This window comes from Acanthochromis polyacanthus, chromosome 7 (assembly GCF_021347895.1).
Source record: "Acanthochromis polyacanthus isolate Apoly-LR-REF ecotype Palm Island chromosome 7, KAUST_Apoly_ChrSc, whole genome shotgun sequence".
In the NCBI taxonomy this organism is placed as follows: domain Eukaryota; kingdom Metazoa; phylum Chordata; class Actinopteri; family Pomacentridae; genus Acanthochromis; species Acanthochromis polyacanthus.
Window position 1 is genome coordinate 5,747,584 of NC_067119.1, and position 21,901 is coordinate 5,769,484.

Sequence of the window (21,901 nt, forward strand, 5' to 3'; positions counted from 1 at the left end):
AGAACATTTAGCCTGACACTTTGAACATGTCGTGACTGCAGCAGCCGCCCCTGTGGAACCTCTTTCAGGCATGTTTTTGAGGTAAAAAAAACAGTACATACTTTAGGGTAGGTGCTTGTGAACATCACTGAAAAACTGCGCAAGTCTTGACACTAATCAGTTTAATTCAAAGAAGACAACAAGCACAACTTTTCTGTCAAGTAGCAGTATAAAACATAAAGTTTGCCATATGGGCTAACAACAAATCTCCATTGTTCTGCTTCCTGTATGCTCATAGAACTGGAGTTAGATCCAGTAACTACTTTTTGTTGTTGCTTTGGTGCACTTGGAGTTAATTACTTACTTAAGAGTTACTTCCTGCAATGAAAAGCAGCCCAATTTCTAACATGCATGGATTATTGTATGTCTGTTACCTAAACACTTTGCTGTTATAATAATGCAGTGTTGCATCCTGTTGTGCTACAGCTCATTCCACTTTCCCACTACCTCCTGACTTTCCTACAGATTTTCTTACTTAAAGAACAGAATGTTCTTTTTCAAGCCTAAGTGCGTGATCATGATACGGAAATTATGTAAAAGAAGAGTGTGACAAATATCGAGGCAGCTGCAGACCAAAGTGGACCTTAACTGCTGAGATACCTTAGCTGATACAGACATGACATGTAATATAAACTAATGATAAGTTTATTTTTGTAGCACATGGTCGCTGTACATGGTAACTTGTCAGGCAGCAACAAAAATAATTGCAAAAAGCAGCCAATTTATAAAGGAGACTAATAGTGCAACATATTAAAACAAGGCAAAATACGATAAGTTATAAGATTAACGTTTAGGGTAACATACATATAAAATACTAAAAATTAGGACCATTGAGAACTATCAAAAGTAGCTGAAAGCATGTATGTCTTGACATTTTTGTTAAAAATGTTGTTGGATGAAGAACTTTTTCTTGCCAAAGGAACATTATTGTTCACAAAACATGTTTAAAATTTAACCTGTGTTCATGTGAAACTGCCTCTCATTGATGGAAAAACTGGAAAATAAGACCCCATGAAAGAAAATTTGATTAACAGGGTCTATTGTGCACCAAAATTCACAACAGATGGATCGATACAGTTAATAAAAACATTTAGGCCTCTATTTTAATAACAACGTCCATTGTTCTCCCTGCTGAAGAAGGAATCTTCCGTCTTTCACTGTTGGACAACATGATTAAAACTTTGCGGAGATAAAACTGCCTGAGCCAGATAACCCAGATGAGGGTTTCAGTGCTGTCCTCTTATTGGAAAGTGCCTGACACAAACGTGTGGAAGTCTGTCTGGAAATTTGCATTTTCTGTTAGAATTTGACCTAAAACAACACGCCTACTTTGACAGTCATGTAGGTGACAGAAAGTATACCCAGGACGATTATTAGTCTCAGGTCAGACACAACTCGTAGAGTTTGTCCCACTCTAATGGCCCAGTTTTGGAAATGTGATCTGATTTGTTTTAATGGTAATAGAAGCCATAGATTCGTTGCCTGGGGGAGACGGCTGCTGTCCCTGGACCCTCTTTGATAAACCCCACAGGGAGATGTTGGCTGGTATATGTGTCACTTTATTAGTTTAGATTGGAATGTTTTCAGTCTCCGGAGATGGTGTGTGGGCCCAAAGTTGTGAACTAACTACAACAACTGGATGGATTGCCGTGACATTTGGTTCAGATTTTCAAGAATATGTGTTAAGGATTTTGTTGATTCCTGGATATTTAATCTTGGAACACACACAGACACACCAAAACTCTTGCATAATTGTTTGGCGACCATGAACCCCAACAGTAGTTTGACAACAGTGTTAGCATAGAGTGCTAATGCACTCTGAGGAGGTTAACGACAAGTCTAGCTACGCAGAGGAGAGTCACCGATAATGAGAAATCCTTCTTATTAGGGTAAAAAGAGTGGACAATCATTTGTTACCCCACTGGACAGAGATGTGTAATGTATTGTAGATTTTTTTGTTGTACCTGTTCCTGCCACCAGGTGGAGCCTCTTCCTGTTTAATCACAGGGAGTTAAAGGTGTGTTTGCTGACCGCCCGGAAAACAAGTGCACCTTTCCCTTTCTAATTTCTGATGGTATGTGTCCATGTCAGTCCCTCTCATTTGCATAAAGTTCAGGTCTAAGCTACTTCATGTAAATCAGTGACTTCCAGCATCTGACAATTTTCAACATTTTTTTTGAAAGACAGATTCAGCAGCCACATGGCCTGTTTCTCACATTTATTATATTTGCACATTTCTAGAAGTTTGAGGGTTTTAGTTGGAGCGAATCTCAAACTGCTGTGAAGAAACAAAGTTGGCAGAAAATGTGAAGGTATGCAGTAGAGACAAAAGGTACAAAATACAGGACTCCAATCAATTTAATCCAACTTAAGGCTTCAAAAACTGCCACAGAAAAGGCTGTAGTCGAAATACTGTTTCAAGTCAGTCAGCGCTGAATTTTTCTCTGCATTTATAGAAGATAACAGCAATAAAGTGTTCATCAAGAAACACAGGCAGCTCAGTGAGTGGCAGTTGAGTTGTTTAATGGTTCCACTTTCCTCTTTCCTAGTGCCAGTAAGCTTTGGAATTTGTCATATTCCTTTACGTGACCAACCTTCAAATGTTTGAAGAGGTTTGTGGGGTGGAAATGTTTCGGTTACTTTCCACCACGAGGGGTTTTCTTGTAAATTTATTGTCCTTTCTTAGATACATGGTTTACCTGCTAGACCCATGAAGCTCGTAGGGTCATTGTAGCTGTGCATAGAGAAACTCTGCAAATTTTGTGTAATCTGACTGCCGGTTTTGATAGACCTTTATAGAGAACATGAATCATATATTTTTATATGCATTTATGTTCTATTTGATGAATATTGGTTTATTACGATTGGTGGCTGATGGATTGGAGCATCCTTAATTGTAAAGAATCCAGACGCTGGGCAGTTTTGTATTTGTGACCAAGTTAAAGAAACTGACAGATACTCAGCGACGAGTCTACTTAAGAAATGATCACACACCAGAAACATTTACATTATTCTGGGGGGGGGGGGGGGGGGGGGGGGGGGGTTGGTGACAAATGCAAGTGCAATATACACTTTCCTTTCATTTCTTGTCTAATCATTGTCTGAGGGCTGTTTACTCAGCAGATTGTAGTGTGGGTTTATCAGTGTTAGTCAAAAACCAAACTATACACACTTTCTTAAAAAAGTAAAGTGTTCACACACCCTTGGGGTTTCCAATTTGTTGAGTATCCCATTGGGTTCAGCTAAATTCATCATTAAGAACTGGAAAGAACATGGCACATGTGTAAATCTGCATAGAGCAGGCTGTCCTCCAAAACATGGTGACTGTACAAGAACAAGGCGAGTGATGGAGACAGTTTTCTCCCAAAAACTGTTCAAGTTTTTCAGAGGAAAACGTGGTAAAATTGTGCGTCCACTTCTTCAGGCTGATTGAGACCAACACAAACTCAGTGCTGTAACTGCAGCTAAAAATACATCTACTAAATACTGACTTGAAATACGTGAATACTTATTTTATATTTTTAGTTAACTGATATTACCTCAAAGAAATCTGGTTTCGCTTTCACATAAGTCTTTTTTCTTGTAAATTCTTATCAAAAACCCAAATTTTATTGACAAAGATTCAATGTTAAGAAGCAATAAAAGGAGAAAACTACTTTTTATAGGCATTCTACAGTAAATGTGGTGATAAATCAAAACAGTTAGCCTAAAGGGGCTAAAGATCCACTGTAGAGCTGCGCGGTTTGTGATTATTTTTGGGATGCTGTGTGGGGAAGAGCAACTGAATTAAAGATGCTGCTAAAATTAAAACCCGTCATGTCAGTTTGCACTAGCGAGATAAAAAGGATTTAATCTCACATTTATATCTCCCTCGGTGCTCTTCATCGACCACAAACTCCCCTTCCCCTCTGCTCGGGCTGATTCTCCTCCGCCGCCGCCCATCTCCCTCGACACCCATAATAGAGTATTCATTACTGTAGACAGCCTAGTAAATGTCATCTCGCCTGGCCGCGCCGCGCACGTCCAAGTGTAACTGAATATAACTTATTTATTTTCATAAGTCATCGCCACTTAATTATAAATGATGCCGGCTGCTCCCCAAGAGGGTCCCGATGCATGCTGGGAAATCTCCCCACCACAGCTAGCTGACTGGAGTGAAGGTGTGTTTGTTTTCTACGTGCTGATATAGTCATTCAAATATCTTCCATGACAACGCTGGTGGTGTCGGTAGAAATTGAAGCCAAATTTAGACGATTTTTTCCGTCGTTCTTTTCAAATTATTTTTGTGTTGTTTGCTGGTTTGTGCAGTTGTTGGTCAGTAAATGCTTCTGTCTGGAGCTTTCCAGTCCCCTTGTCCCCTTAATCACAAGCCTGGCAACAACCTTAAGTGAATGATGGATTATTCCCGATTAACCCTTTCACCCGACTGTCTCTTGTCTTTATCATTAGCGCTGAGCTGCGCTTGGCAGCGCGAAAGATCGGCCGCATGTAGCATGGCATTTAGCGTGTCACATAACAGGATGTACATAAACACATGCATGGATGCTAATGCATTAGCGAGATTTAGTCTGTCTTGTATACAGCATGGGATGGTCCTACAGTAGAATGCTCTTTAATATCACAGGAGGAAGAAGAAAATGCACAAAAACCTGACCTGTACATTGATAGAATCAACTAAAGTTCATGTACTTTGTAGACATGCAGTTGAGTCCTTGAACCAAAGGACAACAGTCTTTGATGGTGCTGTTAGAATTGCCCTCAAATGAAGTCTGTATACAGATTATGTCTCAGGTGTGTGAACGTATGTAGATGTATGAATATGAAGCGGGTCAAGTGCCTCGTCAGCCCTCCCTGGATAAATAAGGATCTAGTGTTCAGTTAGTCGGAAGTGTTTATTCTCCCCGGTGGTGTTTTATTAGCTGGATGCTGCCACGCTCTCTTTACCGAAGCAGGACGATGTAATCAACAAAGAGCTCCGAGGGGATTTTCAGGCAAAAATTGGATACACTGAAGAAGCACATTGGTATGCAACAAAGACAATACCAAAACACAAGATTACACTAGAATAATTTTTGCTTGTGTGATTAATGGATTTACTTTGTGGAATTGATTGATTGGGCACTCACCAGTGTCTCCATCCATCCATTATCTATACACCGCTTTATCCTCACTAGGGTCGCGGGGGGTGCTGGAGCCAATGTCAGCTGACTCTGGCGAAGGCAGGGGACACCCTGGACAGGTCACTAGTCTGTCGCAGGGCCTCACCAGTGTCTGTAATCCAAAAATCAGACCATAGATTGTATAAAAAGATGAAATAAACCACAGTAACAGAGCCACTGATTGGTGGGCTGCTGTTCTGAAGTCTTAAATTTGGCATTTTTAGAGTTTTTAATAAGCAAACGCATACTTTTTTCTGCGATCATATGTTACAAAATGTACATCATGCTGTTTTAAACTAGCAATTGAAATATATCTAATGAGTTTACAGCCGTGTGTTTGCCTTCTGCTGGTCTATATTTAGAGAACATTTGTTAAACCTTCATAAGGTTAAGTCAGTGTTCAAAATTTTGAACAAACATTTACGTTTAGCTTAATGACAAAGGATTCATTAAGGATTCTTTTAGATTTCATTAAGCCTCAGAGCTGAAGGAATTCAGCCATTTTACCAAATTAGAACCACATCCAAATTAGACACTGGACATTTGAATCCACTTTTGGCTGTAATTTATTCAGTTTTGCAGCTCGATCATCTTCACCTCAGATGCTCCAATGCTGCCCTTGACTCCACCGGTTCTTCTTCAAACAAAAGTGGTTGTAATAATAAGAATAGAAAGATGTACAAGGACGTAGAAACATGCAGAGGAGCAGTGCTGATGTTATTTCAGTCTCGTCCACTCTAGATTCTCTGATCATGTGAAGAGTCGACCACTCGAGGGAGGTAATCAAGCAGGGATTATGAGGCTCCAACCTTCTACTTTATGGTGATCACAGTGACTTTGGCAGCAGAACACACATGCAGAGTTTTTTCTAGAACTGAATTACCTTTTTTTTTCCCTCCAATGAATCCATTGGTTGAAGAATAGATGATATTTCAATCCCATGAGATTGAAATATGAAGTTCCTACTTAAATTTATTTCCTCGAGTAGATTGAAAGCTATTAACTTTTGCAATTGGTTGTGGAATAACCTTACTGGGTTCCATAAAGCTGTAAAAAAAAGAGTTAGCTATCAGGCTAACAAGCTATTTATCTGCTTGACTAAGTTGGCAAAAAGCTCCGTCAAACACGTTTCATGAACAGAAAGTTTACTTCCTGAGTGTAAATAAAAGTGATTCATAACAGAAAAAACAACTTGTAAGACATGTAAAGCTCCATACATTGTTTTTTTATTGACATATTGCTGACTGACAGGATATGTTAGCTTATTTTGTCTGCTTGCAGTAACTAAAGCAGGTTTATGATACATTTATGGTGACTACTGAGGCACTGTTATTTCTACAAATTATGAAAAAACTATTTGTTTAAGTAATTTGAGACATTGTAAGAAAAAAACACTTAATATATACCTTGTGCGTTAAGAAAATTAGCAATAACTTAACATAAATTCACATTATTGTAACTTTTTTCAGCCTTTTTAAAGACAGTTAAGTCAGAAATATCTCAACAAAAGCAGAAAGGTGGAAAAAAGAAATAGTACGGTGCTTGTCAAGACAGACCAGGATCCTGGTTGAGCTTTAAAATCCTTAAATTAACAAATATTTCACATCAGCAAAGACATCATAACTATGTATTACTACTTGCTGAGTTATGACTCAGCTGCTTTTCCTTTAAAATCGATTAGCACTCGATCATGGTTGTCTGGCAGTTCTGCAGAAATATGCTGCCCACGCTGCTTTATAGTCTTTGCATTGTTTGGTGATTTAAAGTAAAAGCAGAAGTACATATAGAGAATGGGCTAAAATTAGCATAAGCTGTGTGTTTTGTGTTTATATCCTGCAGCTGGATTTGGGGATGATGTCTTTATCTCTTGTATATTAGCGTTTAATATTAAATTCTTCAAAAATCGTCTACCTTCCTGGCAGCATTTTATTTAGTTCCCCCTTGTTTCCCATTCAGGCGGTTTTATTAGCTGTGCTTTGTCTGAAATATCCTCCAAGTTGGGATTTTTAGTCTTTATGATCTCTGCTTCATCTTTACCTGAGCTCTGGAGATGCTTCACAGCTCCAAGAATAATGACGATTTACCGGTATTTCCTGTAGTTCAATCAATAATGGAGTCTCCGGTGGTACAAACATGCCAGAATCCAAGAAAAACTAAGACTGTTTAATAGTGAACTTTTTCAGACAGTTTCAAGAAAACAGTTTAAATATAGAAGTATGTACGCTACTGTTCAAAAGTTTGGGGTCACTTAGAAATGTCTTATTTTTGAAAGAAAAGCATTTTTTTCAATGAAGATGACATGAAATGAATGATAAATCCAGTCTAGACATTGCTAATGTGCTAAATGATTTTTCTAGTTGGATTTTTTTTTTAATAGAATATCTCCATAGGGGTACAGAGGAACATTTCCAGCAACCATCACTCCTGTGTTCTAATGCTACATTGTGTTAGCTAATGGTGTTGAAAGGCTCATTGATGATTAGAAAACCATTGTGCAGTTATGTTAGCACATGAATAAAATCACGAGTTTTCATGGAAAACATGAAATTGTCTGAGTGACCCCAAACTTTTGTACGATAGTGTACATAACAAAAATAACAATTTTTTTCCCCAAATGTATTGAACTACTCTGCATGATAACCCGTTTTAACAAAAATCTGTAATCTAAATGATAAATTTCCCTGTCTTTTCCAGACAAATTCAACGCCTACGTGACTTTGAAAGTGCAGAATGTGAAGAGTACGACCATCACAGTTCGTGGAGATCAGCCATGTTGGGAGCAAGACTTCATGTTGTGAGTATCACTCTGCTGCTGCTTCTACTTTAATATTGTGAGTTTTCATTGAACACTCAGACATCAGATACTCACTTTTGTTTTCTTTTATGAAACAAAATCGTTTGAACACTTTTATTTTCAACTAATTTTAGTACTTTTCCAGTTTCTGTGTTTGGATTTTTGCTCCCTGCAGTACAACGCATAATAACGTTTAATAAAAGCACTTAATGAAGATGCTGTTTTGCGATTCCCACCATGTTGCTTTTGAAATTGCTAATAGGGTAGTTTGGTGATCGTTACTTCAGTTGTGTTGTCTTTGAGTATTGTTGGTTGTTGATGCCTGTGGTGGTTTTCTATGTTTGTGTGGTCATGGGGCACCATGACAGACACTTCTGTAGCAGTTAATGATTTCCAGCTTGTGTTCTTTTGGATTTTTATAGCTGGGTGGCTAGCGAAGATGAGTCAGTTTTGCAGAAAAGTATTCATCAAGTGATTAAAAATGATCATCATCAACACAAGGAGGAACTACCACAGTGCCTCATTTACTTTAATGTTTAAACTTTTCGTCCCTGCTCTAACAACATGCTTCCAACAACATTCAAGAGACACCCTACTCTGAGAATAAATACATTTTAGAGGTAGCAGCAGGTACTGATGGATTTCCTGGGCTGTTAAAGTTGTTGCAACGGTATTTTTTGACGCCTGTTGCCGCTGAAAGTCACTTCTTCATGTATGTACGCCCCCTGTCCAAAGTTTTGAGACACTTTCTCATTCAAATAAATTAGAACCTGTCTCATACCTTTTGACAGGGCGTGTATGAATGTGAGGATTATTGATTATGATTTCAAACTGCTATGGAGAGATTAATAACGTGACTGTGTAAGACTGTAGCTTCTTTGCTGTGTAACCTGGTGTTTAGTTGATGTTTAAAAGTAACTGAGCCAATTAGTTAAAAACAGTTTTATCTGCAGATGGAAAAACTTCCACTATATTCTATGATTGATTTTCTACATGACTGACGGTCTGTTCAGGAAACTGTTTAACCCTCCTGTTGTCCTCATTTACAGGCACTGAAAACTATTATTTCCTTGTCTGAAAGAAATCCCCAAAATTCAGCAAAAAAAATTCCCCAAATTTCTAAAAATTTGCAAAATCTTTAGGAAGAAAATTCCTTACAGGTTTCCCTTAAAAGTTTTATTTAAAAATAAATCCCCCAAATGTGGCAAGAAAATTCTTGTAAATATTTTCAAAAAATGAGTAAAAATCTTCCAAAAAAATCCAAAAAATATCTAAAGTGATTACATAGAGTATATATCAGTAAGACTTCTATTTTATTTCAGAACATTCACCAAAAAATCAACCAAAATCCAGCGAAAATTTGCTGGATTTTGGTTGATTTTTTTGTGAATGTTCTTATGAAACATTTTTAACATTTCTTTTTTCCACCAAAAAATAGTCAGAGTTTTCCCAAATGTGTTGAAAATGTGGACATCAGAAGTTTCCCTGTGAAAATATATTTTTTCTCCACATTTTCAAACTTTAAAACGGGTCAGTTTTGACCCGCAGGACGACACGAAGGTTAATATCTCCACTTCTAGTTTTCGACTCTGCCTCGGTGTCCATTTTCTTCCTTTTACTCTTTAGCTCAGTGTTGTCACTTACATTGGCAGCAACAGCATGCATGGCACCGACCTCTTGGGATGTATTAAGACAAATGCAGGCAGAAATTGGAGCGTCGCAGTGTGTGTCAGCCCTTAGATGAATACAGGCCAGGTATCCATTGCAAGCTGACTTGTTAGCCGGCTTTAATAGGCCTTACTGAAATTGGAAGCGAGCGTCAGCCGCCTGTGGGACTCCAGTCTGGCCGGCTGACACACGCTGCTAAATGGGAATTTGTGGTTGGAGCAGGTAGGATGGATGGAAAGTGAAATTACATGCCCAGCTCAGATAAGTGGATGAGTCAGTGATAAATCTAATGAATTGTCCGGCCGAGTCTGATTCCGGGGGAAACGAGGGAGGAGGAGGTACAGATGTAGCTGATTTAGAAATCCCACTTTACTTTTTGTGCTTGCCGACGTAATGCTGCTCCATTTCCACACCCGGGAGGAGTTATTTTGTAGAAGGGATCATGTGGTCACCTGTTGATGGAGGGACATAAAACCAGAGAGGAAGCACTGTGTCGGACTAACATGCTGTCTGAACTGCTCCTGCATTTTTGTCCCCCGAAGCAAAATTGTTTGCAAAAATGAGGCTGTGCTCTTTGTTCATATAAATGGATGGGGGCATTTTTCAGAGTGCACTCGGGAGGTTTTTTGTGACGCAAAATATCGTGTTGGTGGTCCTCATGTCTAGTTAAAACTAAACAAGTCTCAAGTTTTTTTTTTAAAAATACAGTGCAAGATGACACAGGGAGTCTACAGACCTTTGAGACGACGACCATGTGTTGAGCTAAATGCTAATATTAGCATGCTTATGACAGTGTTGGAAGGTCTTTGTAATTTCATCCATCAAATTTAACAAGCTAATGTTTGCTAATTAGGTCTTAACTGGACTGAGGATGACGAGAAAGTGATTAGCTTTCCACATTATAACTCATATATACACCAATCAAATCACAGCATTATGACCACTCCCGTCCGTCTGTCCGTCCTTCCGTCCGTCCGGTCAACGTAGAAACCCAGAAAATGAAGGAGAAGCATCAAATATGTCATGAATGGGTCGAATCTTAACCCATCCGTGACATTTTTCCTAACACTAACCAGGTAGTTTTACAACTTAACCAATCTCCTAACTAATGTAAAATGTCTAACAAAGCATAGTACCCTAAACTTGACCACCTAGTGTTGGTGCTTGTGGCTCTTTTAAATCGGCTGCCTTTCACACAAGTGAGAAATTACGTTCCAAACAAAATTACGTTCCTCTCAAAACATAATCTGGAATGCAGTTTAGTTGTACAGGAACATAATTTTGTTGACATCGGGATTGGATGATAACATTCGAAATGGGTGCAAACATCAACCTCTTGGTGGCACTGAAAGGTTTCAGGTTGATCAAAGTCTTTGGAGTTTAATCTCTGGGATACCATGAACATTTCACAGTCATCCAGTCGTTGCAGTTTTGCCACCAGCATTGCCACCAAATCAAATCTGAGTCCAAACGCTGCCTATAAAAAGCTGCCCTGTACAGCAGTAGATCACAGACTTCCTCCTCTCTGATCCTTTGTCTGTCTCTGAAGGCTTCTGCCTCCCGTCTTTCGGCAGCTGCTGTGACTCGTGATTGTACCTGGCTGTGGAGTGGAGAAATAAGTGTTCTTTTATACGGGAGGTGATTTTTTTTTCCTGCTCGCTCACCCCTTTAATCGCCTTCTTTCTGTCTTTTTTTCCCCTTTGATTTGTCAACTCAGTCCTGCAGCCTGACCTCTGATCCAGCTGGAGGAAGTTATTCTCTGCTTGTATTGTTCAGTGCCATCAGGGCTTGGAACAGCTTAATTTACCTGGATATTATTTAGTATATACTAGTTTTCCCTATGACTACACTCAACTTGAGAATAATCAGATGTCTTTTACATTTTTTGCCCACAATATATTATTTTTATTTACACGTGCCTCTATGTATTTTACTTCCAACTCTACTGCAAGACCAGAAAATCCAGTTTTGGGGTTGGAGCACAAACATGCAGCAGAAGTTTAGCCGTTATGAGTGGAGCTACTCCAAGAATAACATATGATATTTACTGTAGACTGGACTTGTGCTTCTCTGTGATATGACCAATTATAGTTACATGTACAAGTTATGTGAGATACCTGCCTCCAATCACAGTGGAATTAAACCAATGTTCCTGCTTGATGACATTTGCGAGATGCATGCCTGGTTTCCATAGAATCTTCTTTGACTGAGTGTAATTGCAGTTTTACATTGCTCTTAAGTTTAAAATAGCAGTGGAACTACTTGAACTACCCAGTTTTCCTGTCCATTTTGTAAATCGTCAGTCAGTTTTCCTGACACCTCCTCCACCTTCTAAGCATTTATTATTCATCCTATATAACGGTGCTGCTTTATCACCTCATTTTATGGCGGTGATGTCTGTTTGCTCATACAAAGAGCCAACATTTGCAGGATGGAGAGGTGGTGGCACAAGTCAGAATCGATTAAAGTTCGAGTCCTGTGTAGGACCATTTTTAGCAATACAGCAGTTTTTGACCAAGTTTTCTTTTGACGTTAGTTCTCACTTGTGTTTTTAGTTGGTAGTTGGTTAAATTTAGACATTTAAAAAATCACGGTTTGTCTTAAAATACACCCTTTTGTGATGTTTAAGGTGGAAATGGGGTACAATTAGCCGGTTTTTACTTGAGGTGTCTTTACAGTGGAGTCATGACAGGAATTGTACTTTCACATTTAAAGAAACAGAGCGTTGCTTTCACTTCCATGCTGTGATACAGTCATGCTACTATGCAAATCTTTGTATCAAAGTGAAGCTTAAAATTATCTTCACTTGAATTAAGAGCATCTCCTAGAGGGAAAGTATAAGTTAAAACTGCACCGAAAACGCCACACCTTTTGATCATCTGCTTATTGATACACATTATAACGTACCAAAGCATGCCTCACGTGCATGCTAGAGTAGATGCTAGCTAGATGGCTGTACGCTGGGAAGTCTCTGGTCTCCACGCAGTTATAGCAGTGCAGCAACTCAGACAGATGTGTGGCCAAAAATTAGTTTTCAAAGAGTAAAATCAGATGTTTTAAGGAGTAGCAAGTGGAGTTTTCTATATGCAGAGCAGCAGATTTAAACATCAGTGTCACAGTTGATTGTGTTTATTTAATTGTGGGAAACTGAAGTCATGGTTGTAAATAATAATTTTAATTAATTGCATGTTCCTGCAGTCTAATGATAGAAATAATATACACTACTGTACAAAAGTTTGGGGTCACCCAGACATTTTCATGTTTTCCATGAAAATTCACACTTTCATTCATGTGCTAACATACTGTACCTGCACAAGGGTTTTCTAATCATCAGTGAGCCTTTCAACACCATTAGCTAACACAATGTAGCATTAGAACACAGGAGTGATGGTTGCTGGAAATGTTCCTCCGTACCCCTATGGAGATATTCCATTAAAAATCAGCCTTTTCCAGCTAGAATAGTCATTTAACTTGTTAATAAAATTTGGACTGTATTTCTAACTCATTTAATGATATCCATCCATCCATCCATCCATCCGTTCTCTATACACCGCTTTATCCTCACTAGGGTCGTGGGGGGTGCTGGAGCCTATCTCAGCTGACTCGGGTGAAGGCAGGGGACACCCTGGACAGGTCACCAGTCTGTCACAGGGCTACATATACAGACAAACAATCACACTCACATTCACACCTACGGGCAATTTAGAGAAACCAATTAACCTCAGCATATTTTTGGACTGTGGGAGGAAGCCGGAGTGCCCGGAGAAAACCCACGCATGCACAGGGAGAACATGCAAACTCCATGCAGAAAGATCCCAGGCCGGGATTTGAACCAGGGAACTTCTTGCTGCAAAGCGAAAGTGCTAACCACTCCTTCACTGTGCAGTCCCATTTAATGATATTGTCATTGAAAAATAAAAACGCTGTTCTTTCAAAATAAGGACATTTCTCAGTCACCCCAAATTTTTGAACCGTAGGGTATGTCATGAGGATACTGGAAGCTGCTTAGATCTGAAAGTTTGTCCTGCATCCAGTCCTACCAGGACCAGATTCTTTTTGTACAGAGCTCTTGTAGCGGAGAAGTTTACATGACATGAATTTATTTTGTAGTTGTGTCATGGTAACAACTTTAAAGTCTGTAAAAGCTGGGGAGCCTTTGCTGCAGATATCTTTCTCTGAGCATTTTTAGCAAAAAGCTGCTCATAATGTTCAGGTGGCCAAAGCTCAGGACGTAGTGTTTCTTGTCCACTGAAGAGAAAATTGCCTCTTTGATACCCAGCTGCTAATATCCACATTTTGAAGAGTTGTCTGGTAAAAAGACCGAACCTCCAAAAAACTGCTCCTGACGGGCAGCTCAGCACCTCCATACTGGCCTGCTGTCAAACATGCGCGTGAACGAGCGAATAAGAGGCAGATTGAAAAGTGCTTTGGCTAAAAGTGCTTCGTAATTGCAGCCATTTAGTTTACATTTTCAGGTTTCAGTTTATCCTTTTCCACTGTCCAGAGGGGCAGCGATCACACACAGTTCTAGCAATTCAATAAGGCAAATCTAAAGCCCAACATGATGGGATAATTCTACCTAATGATTCGCTGGGAGGATAGATGGAAATCCTATTTGTCCACAATATAAGGTTTTTTCTTCCCTCACAAAATACACACGTGGACAAAATTGTTGGTACCCCTCAGTTAAAGAAGGAAAAACCCACAATTCTCACTGAAATCACTTGAAACTCACAAAAGTAACAATAAATAAAAATTTATTGAAAATTAAATAATCAAAAACAGCCATTACTTTTGAATTGTTGATTAACATAATTATTTAAAAAAACAAACTAATGAAACAGGCCTGGACAAAAATGATGGTACCTCTATAAAAGATTGAAAACTATTTGACCAGAGTGACATGATTAACTCAGGTGTGTCATTTAATTGACATCACAGGTGTTTCCAAACTCATAATCAGTCAGTCTGCCTATTTAAAGGGAGACAAGTAGTCACCCTGCTATTTGGTGAAAAGGTGTGTACCACACTGAACATGGACAACAGAAAGCGAAGGAGAGAATTGTCCCAGGACATCCGAAAAAAAATTATAGACAAACATCTGAAAGGTAAAGGCTATAAGACCATCTCTAAACAGCTTGAAGTTCCTGTGACAACAGTGGCTCATATTATTCAGAAGTTCAAGACCCACGGGACAGTAGCCAACCTCCCTGGACATGGCCGCAAGAGGAAAATTGATGACAAATTGAAGAGACGGATTGTTGGAATTGTATCCAAAGAGCCCAGAGCAACCTCCAAAGAAATTAAAGGTGAACTCCAAGGCCAAGGTACATCAGTGTCAGATCGCACCATTCGTCGTTGTTTGAGCCAAAGTGGACTTCATGGGAGACGACCAAGGAGGACACCACTGCTGAGAAAAACTCATAAAAAAGCCAGACTGGAATTTGCAAAAATGCATGTTGACAAGCCACAAAGCTTCTGGGAGAATGTCCTTTGGACAGATGAGACCAAACTGGAGCTTTTTGGTAAGGCACATCAACTCTATGTTCATAGACTCAAAAACCAAGCATACGAAGAAAAGAACACTGTCCCTACGGTGAAACATGGAGGAGGCTCAGTAATGTTTTGGGGCTGCTTTGCTGCATCTGGCACAGGGTGTCTTGAAAGTGTGCAAGGTACGATGAAATCTGAAGACTATCAAGGCATTCTGGAGAGAAATGTGCTGCCTAGTGTCAGAAAGCTTGGTCTCAGTCGCAGGTCATGGGTCTTCCAACAGGACAACCATCCAAAACACACAGCCAAAAACACCCAAGAATGGCTGAGAGAAAAGCGTTGGACTATTCTAAAGTGGCCTTCTATCAGCCCAGATCTGAATCCCATTGAACATATGTGGAAGGAGCTGAAACATGCCATTTGGAGAAGACACCCATCAAACCTGAGACAACTGGAGCTGTTTGCTCATGAGGAGTGGGCCAAAATACCTGTTGACAGCTGCAGAACGCTCATTGACAAATACAGAAATGGTTTAATTGCAGTGATTGCCTCAAAAGGTTGTGCAACAAAATATTAAGTTATGGGTACCATCATTTTTGTCCAGCCCTATTTCATTAGTTTGTTTTTTTAAATAATTATGTTAATCAACAATTCAAAAGTGATGCCTGATTTTGATTATTTAATTTTCAATAAATTTTTATTTATTGTTACTTTTGTGAGTTTCAAGTGATTTCAGTGAGAATTGTGGGTTTTTCCTTCTTCAACTGAGGGGTACCAACAATTTTGTCCACGTGTGTAGCTTAGCATTTGAATATAGCTTATAAAACGCCTGCAAGTATTAGGCATCACATTAATCTCAAACAGTTTTGCCTGTTATGTATTTTGTGCTGTACATGAGAGTCTGATCCCCCCAGACTTGATGAAAAATTGGATTGCAGAGATTGACTGCAGATCCACACGATGACGTAAGACTCTCCTCTCTGTCTCTGCAAAATATGAGTCAGTTTGATGGTGATAATGTGATTCTTGCAGCTCATAAAGAGTTAAACTCGAAGAAAACATCACCTGACGTGATCACCACGATTGGAAAAAAAGAAGAACCCCGGGGCCTGGTATGCTAAATGGCTAATTAACTCCTGAGTCTCATTAGCAGCCGTTGGGCTCGCTGGGGGGCAGCAGCGGTGGAGCTCTGTCGGAGGTTTTTGGAGATGCAATTGAGTTTGATTCCCCAGAGTGGCACAGGCATGTTTGTCATAGGTCCAATTCAAGTGTGTGCTAAAGATAGCTGTAATGAAGTTGCATGAAGCAGAAAGTCACATAAAAGAGAAAGTGAAATGAAAAGTCAGTCAAAAGCACCTAATTCTGAATGAAAAAGAAAGAAATCATCCTCCTGTGAATAGCAATGAAATCATCAGAATGATATTATGTTTTTTTTTCTGTGTTTTGCAGTGTTGGCATGTAGTGGTACCAAAAGTAGGGCTAAAATGGTTTGTGTTCAAAATGTAATTGTCATTTTTCTGACAGATGTTGCATTTACGATTGGATTTATGATTGAATTTTTTAAAAAAAAATCAAGCTTTCAGTTCATATTCACTGTATGATTCATTTAAAACCACTTGAGATATCATTTTAAGTTACTGGATGTGGACTTAGACAAGTAGCAAGGTATTAAGCAGGTCTAAAATTCCATAGTTCATTTCATGTAACTTCCGAATTCTCTTCACAATTAGCATGTATTCATTTTTGTTATTCTCATTATTACAAGAAACAACAACATACCCTACATGTTGAAAATGTCAAGTTTTGCACTTGGTTTGGATCGTTCAATACAGCAGCAGTGAGTGGCAATTACCTTGAAAGAGATACAAAGTCCATGGATGGATGGATGGATGGGTGGATGAATGGATGATGGATAGTTGGTTGGATGGACGGATGGTTGATTGGTTTCTTGGTTTCTTGGTTGGTTGCTTGGATGAATGGGCGGTTGGTTGCTTGGATGGATGGTTGGTTGCTTGGTTGCTTAGTTGCTTTGATGAGAAATGGTTGGTTTCTTGGATGAGTGGATGGTTGGTCGGTTGGTTGGCTGATTGGATGGATGGTTGGTTGGTTGGTTGGATGGATGGATGGATGGATGGATGTTGGTTGGATGAGTGGTTGGTTGGTCGGTTGGTTAGTTGATTGGATGTATGGAGGGTTGGATGGACGGACGGTTGGATGGGTGGATGGTTGGTTGGTTTGATGGATGGATACTTTACTCATCAAACTGGGAAAATTCAAGACATCCAGTAGCTCACACATTACATATTCAAGAAAGAAAAGGAAACCAATGCGCAAAAAACATGCAGTTACTGTGCAAATCATGCTAACTGTGCAAATCATGCTAATTGAATACATAAGATGCCAAAATTGTTTGTATTCACAATAAAAGGGCAAATTAATGAAAGATGAGAAACCTACAGTCTCAGAGTTAAGCTTAGCTTTCTGTTGTTTGCTTTTAGTTTTCACCCATTTTTTGATTCGGTTTTGTAAAATATCACATTTTTTAGGCACTTTCACAAGCCAGAGATGTTCAAAGCTTGGTTCAGGTTCGGCACCGGAATTACTTGGTTAGGGTTTGGAAAAATATCAAAGTTGGAATTAAAATCTGACTTTTTTTTGCCATCTAATATATGATTGGTTGGATGAAAAGGAGCAACACTGAAGCTATAAGATAAATGGCAAAAACATGTTGATTAGAAATGTATTTGTGATGTGTTTTCTTTAAGACATAATTGAGAATGCAGTTTACTTGTATAGAAACGTAATTTTGTGGAGACTTGGTTGCACCTGTTATATAGTTTAGAGTTTTTATTTGACACATCCTCATATAGTCAAATGCAAATCGACTGTTCTCAAAGGTGTGATAAGACATTATAAAAAAACGATCCTTTAAAAACAACAGAAAATGAGAAAAAAGTCACAATATCATAAATAATAAGGAAGTAGAGATTAACTGCTTAGTGTCATACTAGTCTGGAGGAAGAGGAAGAGCAGCAGACAGACAGGGCTGGATGGAGAGTAGAATTAGGTTTTCCTTTTCTCTACAAGTCAGAGATGAGTTTGGACCGACTCGTGCTCGTCCATCCTGCCAAACCTTTCAGTCTTTCTCCAAGCCAAAGTGTTGAGGAGTAGTTGAACTCCCAGCTGCACTCAGAGCTGCTCTCGGTCTCAATCTGTCTCCTGCTGATGGCGTTCGCTTTTCTTCTCTGACGGTTTGCAGCTTGCTGTTAACCTTTTCTGAAACCCTGATTGTTAAAGCTGCAGGCCGCCTTCTTAGACTGGAGGGTTTAACACACACACGGCTTTCAGTTGTATCTTCTCAACGTGAAGTCCAATTTTCGGCAGCAGTTTCAGCAGGATACTGGATTAATCTAAAAAAAGTCATGCCTAATAACAGGTATTTTCCCTCAAACCCTGTACTCAGTTTCTTCATCAGTCAAGTAGCTTGGAATAATGATGCCTTCATAAAGTGGTATTTTTCAAGTTAGGGATGAGAGTTTTGTTCTCATTTGGTTGGTTGTTTGGTTGGTTTGTTGCATGACTTAGTGAGTAGTTGGTTGCTTGGTTAAGTGGGTGGTTGATTGGTTGGCTACTTTAAAAATTGCTTTGAAAATGGTTCATTGTTCATGGTGTAGTAATAGTAAGAATGGGCCTAATGTACCAGGATGGTGTCTTGGGAACGGCCAATTTCCTATTCGTGAAACCATGAATTTTCAAAATGGAAGTTCTCTAATATAGTAGGAACAAAACAAACATCTGCTTTTTGTGACTTGCTTTCTCTTGGATAACCTGCCCCAAAAACCTGCAACAAAATACAAGAATCCAGTTCTTCATCCACACATTTATGTAGAGTTGGTGTTGGATTAGAGGCGACAGACAAGGAACTTCTGAAGGCGAACAAATGTCCTCTTTATAATGAAAATGCTTTTTACTGGACAAAAAATGTTTCTGTTCAACTCAGAGAATGTAGAAAAAAAGAACCTTTCATCACATTTTCTGTGAGTGTGACAAAGACTGCAGAGTCTGAATGTACTTTAGTGAAGTTTATATAAGCTGGATGGCAAGTTATTGTGACTTCCAAACTGGAAAGTGTGTGTTATAAGTCACAAAAAAATGTTTCCTAAAGTCTTTAAAGATATTGTGTTCTTTCATGTAGTGCCACCAACAGTTATATATTGCTTTGACCAACAGAAATTATTTTTATTTTCAAAACATGTGCGTGATCTTCTGAATCACTGATGACTTAGCCTAGCCACGCTAGACCCAGTTCTGAAGACGCAAGGGTCTCGGAACTGTCGACAGGGAGGGAGGCGAGCTAAAAGGTTGTCTTTCAAATCACTCTGCAGCAATTGGGTAGGTATACAACCAGTCAGCACAACGAATAGGCTGACATAGTTCCTAGAGCGCTGGAAATCAGAGGATGCGGGAGTTTGGTGAAGCCTTATTTATCTTTCTTATCTTATCCTTTGTTTATCTTTCAAGTTGAATTTTAGCTTCAAATCTTTAAGGGCTGTGGCCAAAGCCGAGTCAAAAGATAACTGTTTATTGTGCGCAGCCATCTTCTTGTCTATCCTTGTTTCTATGGTTGTTTCCGGTTGTTTCTGTCAGAATCGTCGCGCCTCTGTCGTCACTTAGTTACGCCCACCTTCTGACTCTACACTTCATGGTGATTCGTCGGCCAGTTTTAGGAGCATCCAACCTTGAGGCTTACCGAAGGTAACTAGACCGACCCTGGCAGAGAATTAAATTTGTTGCCGTGGGTTGTCTAGCGCGGCTAGGCTACTGATGACTAGCATCAACACAAAAACTCAACACTGAAATGTCCCCTGTAGTGCAGAATCCATCAATCAGGTTGCCTTAAAAAGTCACCGTTGAAGGAATTTTACACTTTAAAGTCTGTACAGGGGGTCCTCAACTTATGTCAGAGTGCCGTTCCTACAGCCTGATGTAAGTCGATTATTGCTGTAAGTCGAAACTTCGGCAAAAATGTAAACAAGGCTGTTAAGTGCATCATGATATTGATCAGTTCTTTGGAGAAGTCATGAATACCAATGACTTTCGTGCATGTGTGAGCCATAATGAAGGGCTAAATGTTAGCGAATGTAGCACAATCCAAGGTGAAGTGCACTACCTTTGAACAGCTGTTTGAGAGTTAAGACTTGCTTTTAGGGTCATGGGTAGGGTTATTCCTGCAGCTGTGCTGGTAAAATTTAAGGTAAGGGGCGACAGAATACATTTACACAGGAGTGGAAGGATGTTTTTGTGTGTGATGGCTGGTGAGTAGGTTGGTTGGTGAGGAGCTTGATTGGTGAGTAGGTTAAGAGGTTAAAAAGTTAAATGTTCATCCCTGAACACTGAGAGCCTCCAGACCTCACGTGTCCGTTAATGCGTCCGTTTATTTAAACTGTCAGTCGCTTTCTCTTTTGTTTTCCGTTTTGTCGCCTCTCTTTCTACTCTTAGTTTAGACTTTAAAGGCCAACGAGGTGCTTCTCTTTCCTTTTTTCTATGTATTTCTCAGTCTTTCTCTGTCTGTCTGTCTCTGAGGAGCATGTAAGTACAGTTCAGTCTGGTTTAATCTGTTGACCTGATTTACGGTATCGTGTCAGAGGTCACCAGCTTTCACTGCAGTAACAACGTGTAATCTGTGGATGTCTTCACTGACACACTTCATAGATCTCCTACAATGTAAAGAAAAAAATATAGGAAAAAAAGATAAAGCTGAGAACATTTTAGATGTTTAACTCTTTTGAACCTTTTCATGTTGAATTTGAATCTATTTTAATTTGCAGGATGCAAACAAAGCAAATGTAAAACTACTGCTAATTTTCAACTCTTGTTCCTTGTTTTTTTTATGTACACAGTACAATTAAATTTTTACTCTTATGCCATCATCAAAAGCAAGGAGATATTAGCACTTTTCTTGCATCTGGACCATTTTAGACCAGGTCCAGATCAAAAACCAGTGAGCTTAGGTAGGTCAAATCTAGAATAGATTGCTCTGCAAAGACTAAAGACTCTATAAAGCATGCCTTTTGATATGGAAAACTGTTGTTTTCTATGTTGAAATGTAAAAACATGAAGATTTTAGTGCTTTTTCGAATCTGGACCACTACACACCAGGTCCAGATCAAAAGCCAGTGAGCTTAGGTGGGTCAAATCTCGAATAGATAGCTGTACAAATGCTAAAGACTCCATAAAACATGCCTTTTGATATGGAAGACCATTGTTTTCTGTGCTGAAATGGGAAAACATGGAGATTTTAGTGCTTTTAGTAGTAGTTGCATCTGTTTGCTGTATTATGTTGGATTCCAGATTCCTTTTAATTTTATTCATTTATTTAATTTATTACTAGTTTTTTTTTTTTTTTTACTGGTGTGACATGAGACTCATTGTGTATTAAAACACACATAGGCACCTCTGTCATGTTTTTATTGTTTTAGTCTGAGAAAAGACAGATTCTGGAGAATTTACAATTTTAGTTGCTCATCTGTCACCGCTGTTTGTTTTTCACTCTAACTGCCTCTGAGGTATTTCATGTCACAGTCTGGACTTTCTTTGACTTTTCTGTCACTTAAATTCTATTTAAGTATCATAAAACAGTGACCTTTTCCCTTCTGTCAACCTCTATTCGTCTTTAGGAAGTGACTTTATCAAGTTATAAAAACAGCAGTGATTTACGTCCGTCTGATCGCTACCTTTAACTTTGCTC

At 39.1% G+C, this 21,901-nt stretch overlaps 1 protein-coding gene across 1 annotated transcript in view; it reads left to right on the top strand.

The window, feature by feature from the left end:
- LOC110962432 (protein unc-13 homolog B-like) overlaps positions 1-21,901 on the top strand; it is a 242,079-nt gene that overhangs the window by 26,310 nt on the left and 193,868 nt on the right. The window contains exon 3 of the mRNA XM_051950402.1: positions 7,893-7,992. Within this exon, the coding sequence (XP_051806362.1) occupies positions 7,893-7,992 (100 nt within the window). The remainder of the gene's footprint in view (positions 1-7,892; positions 7,993-21,901) is intronic.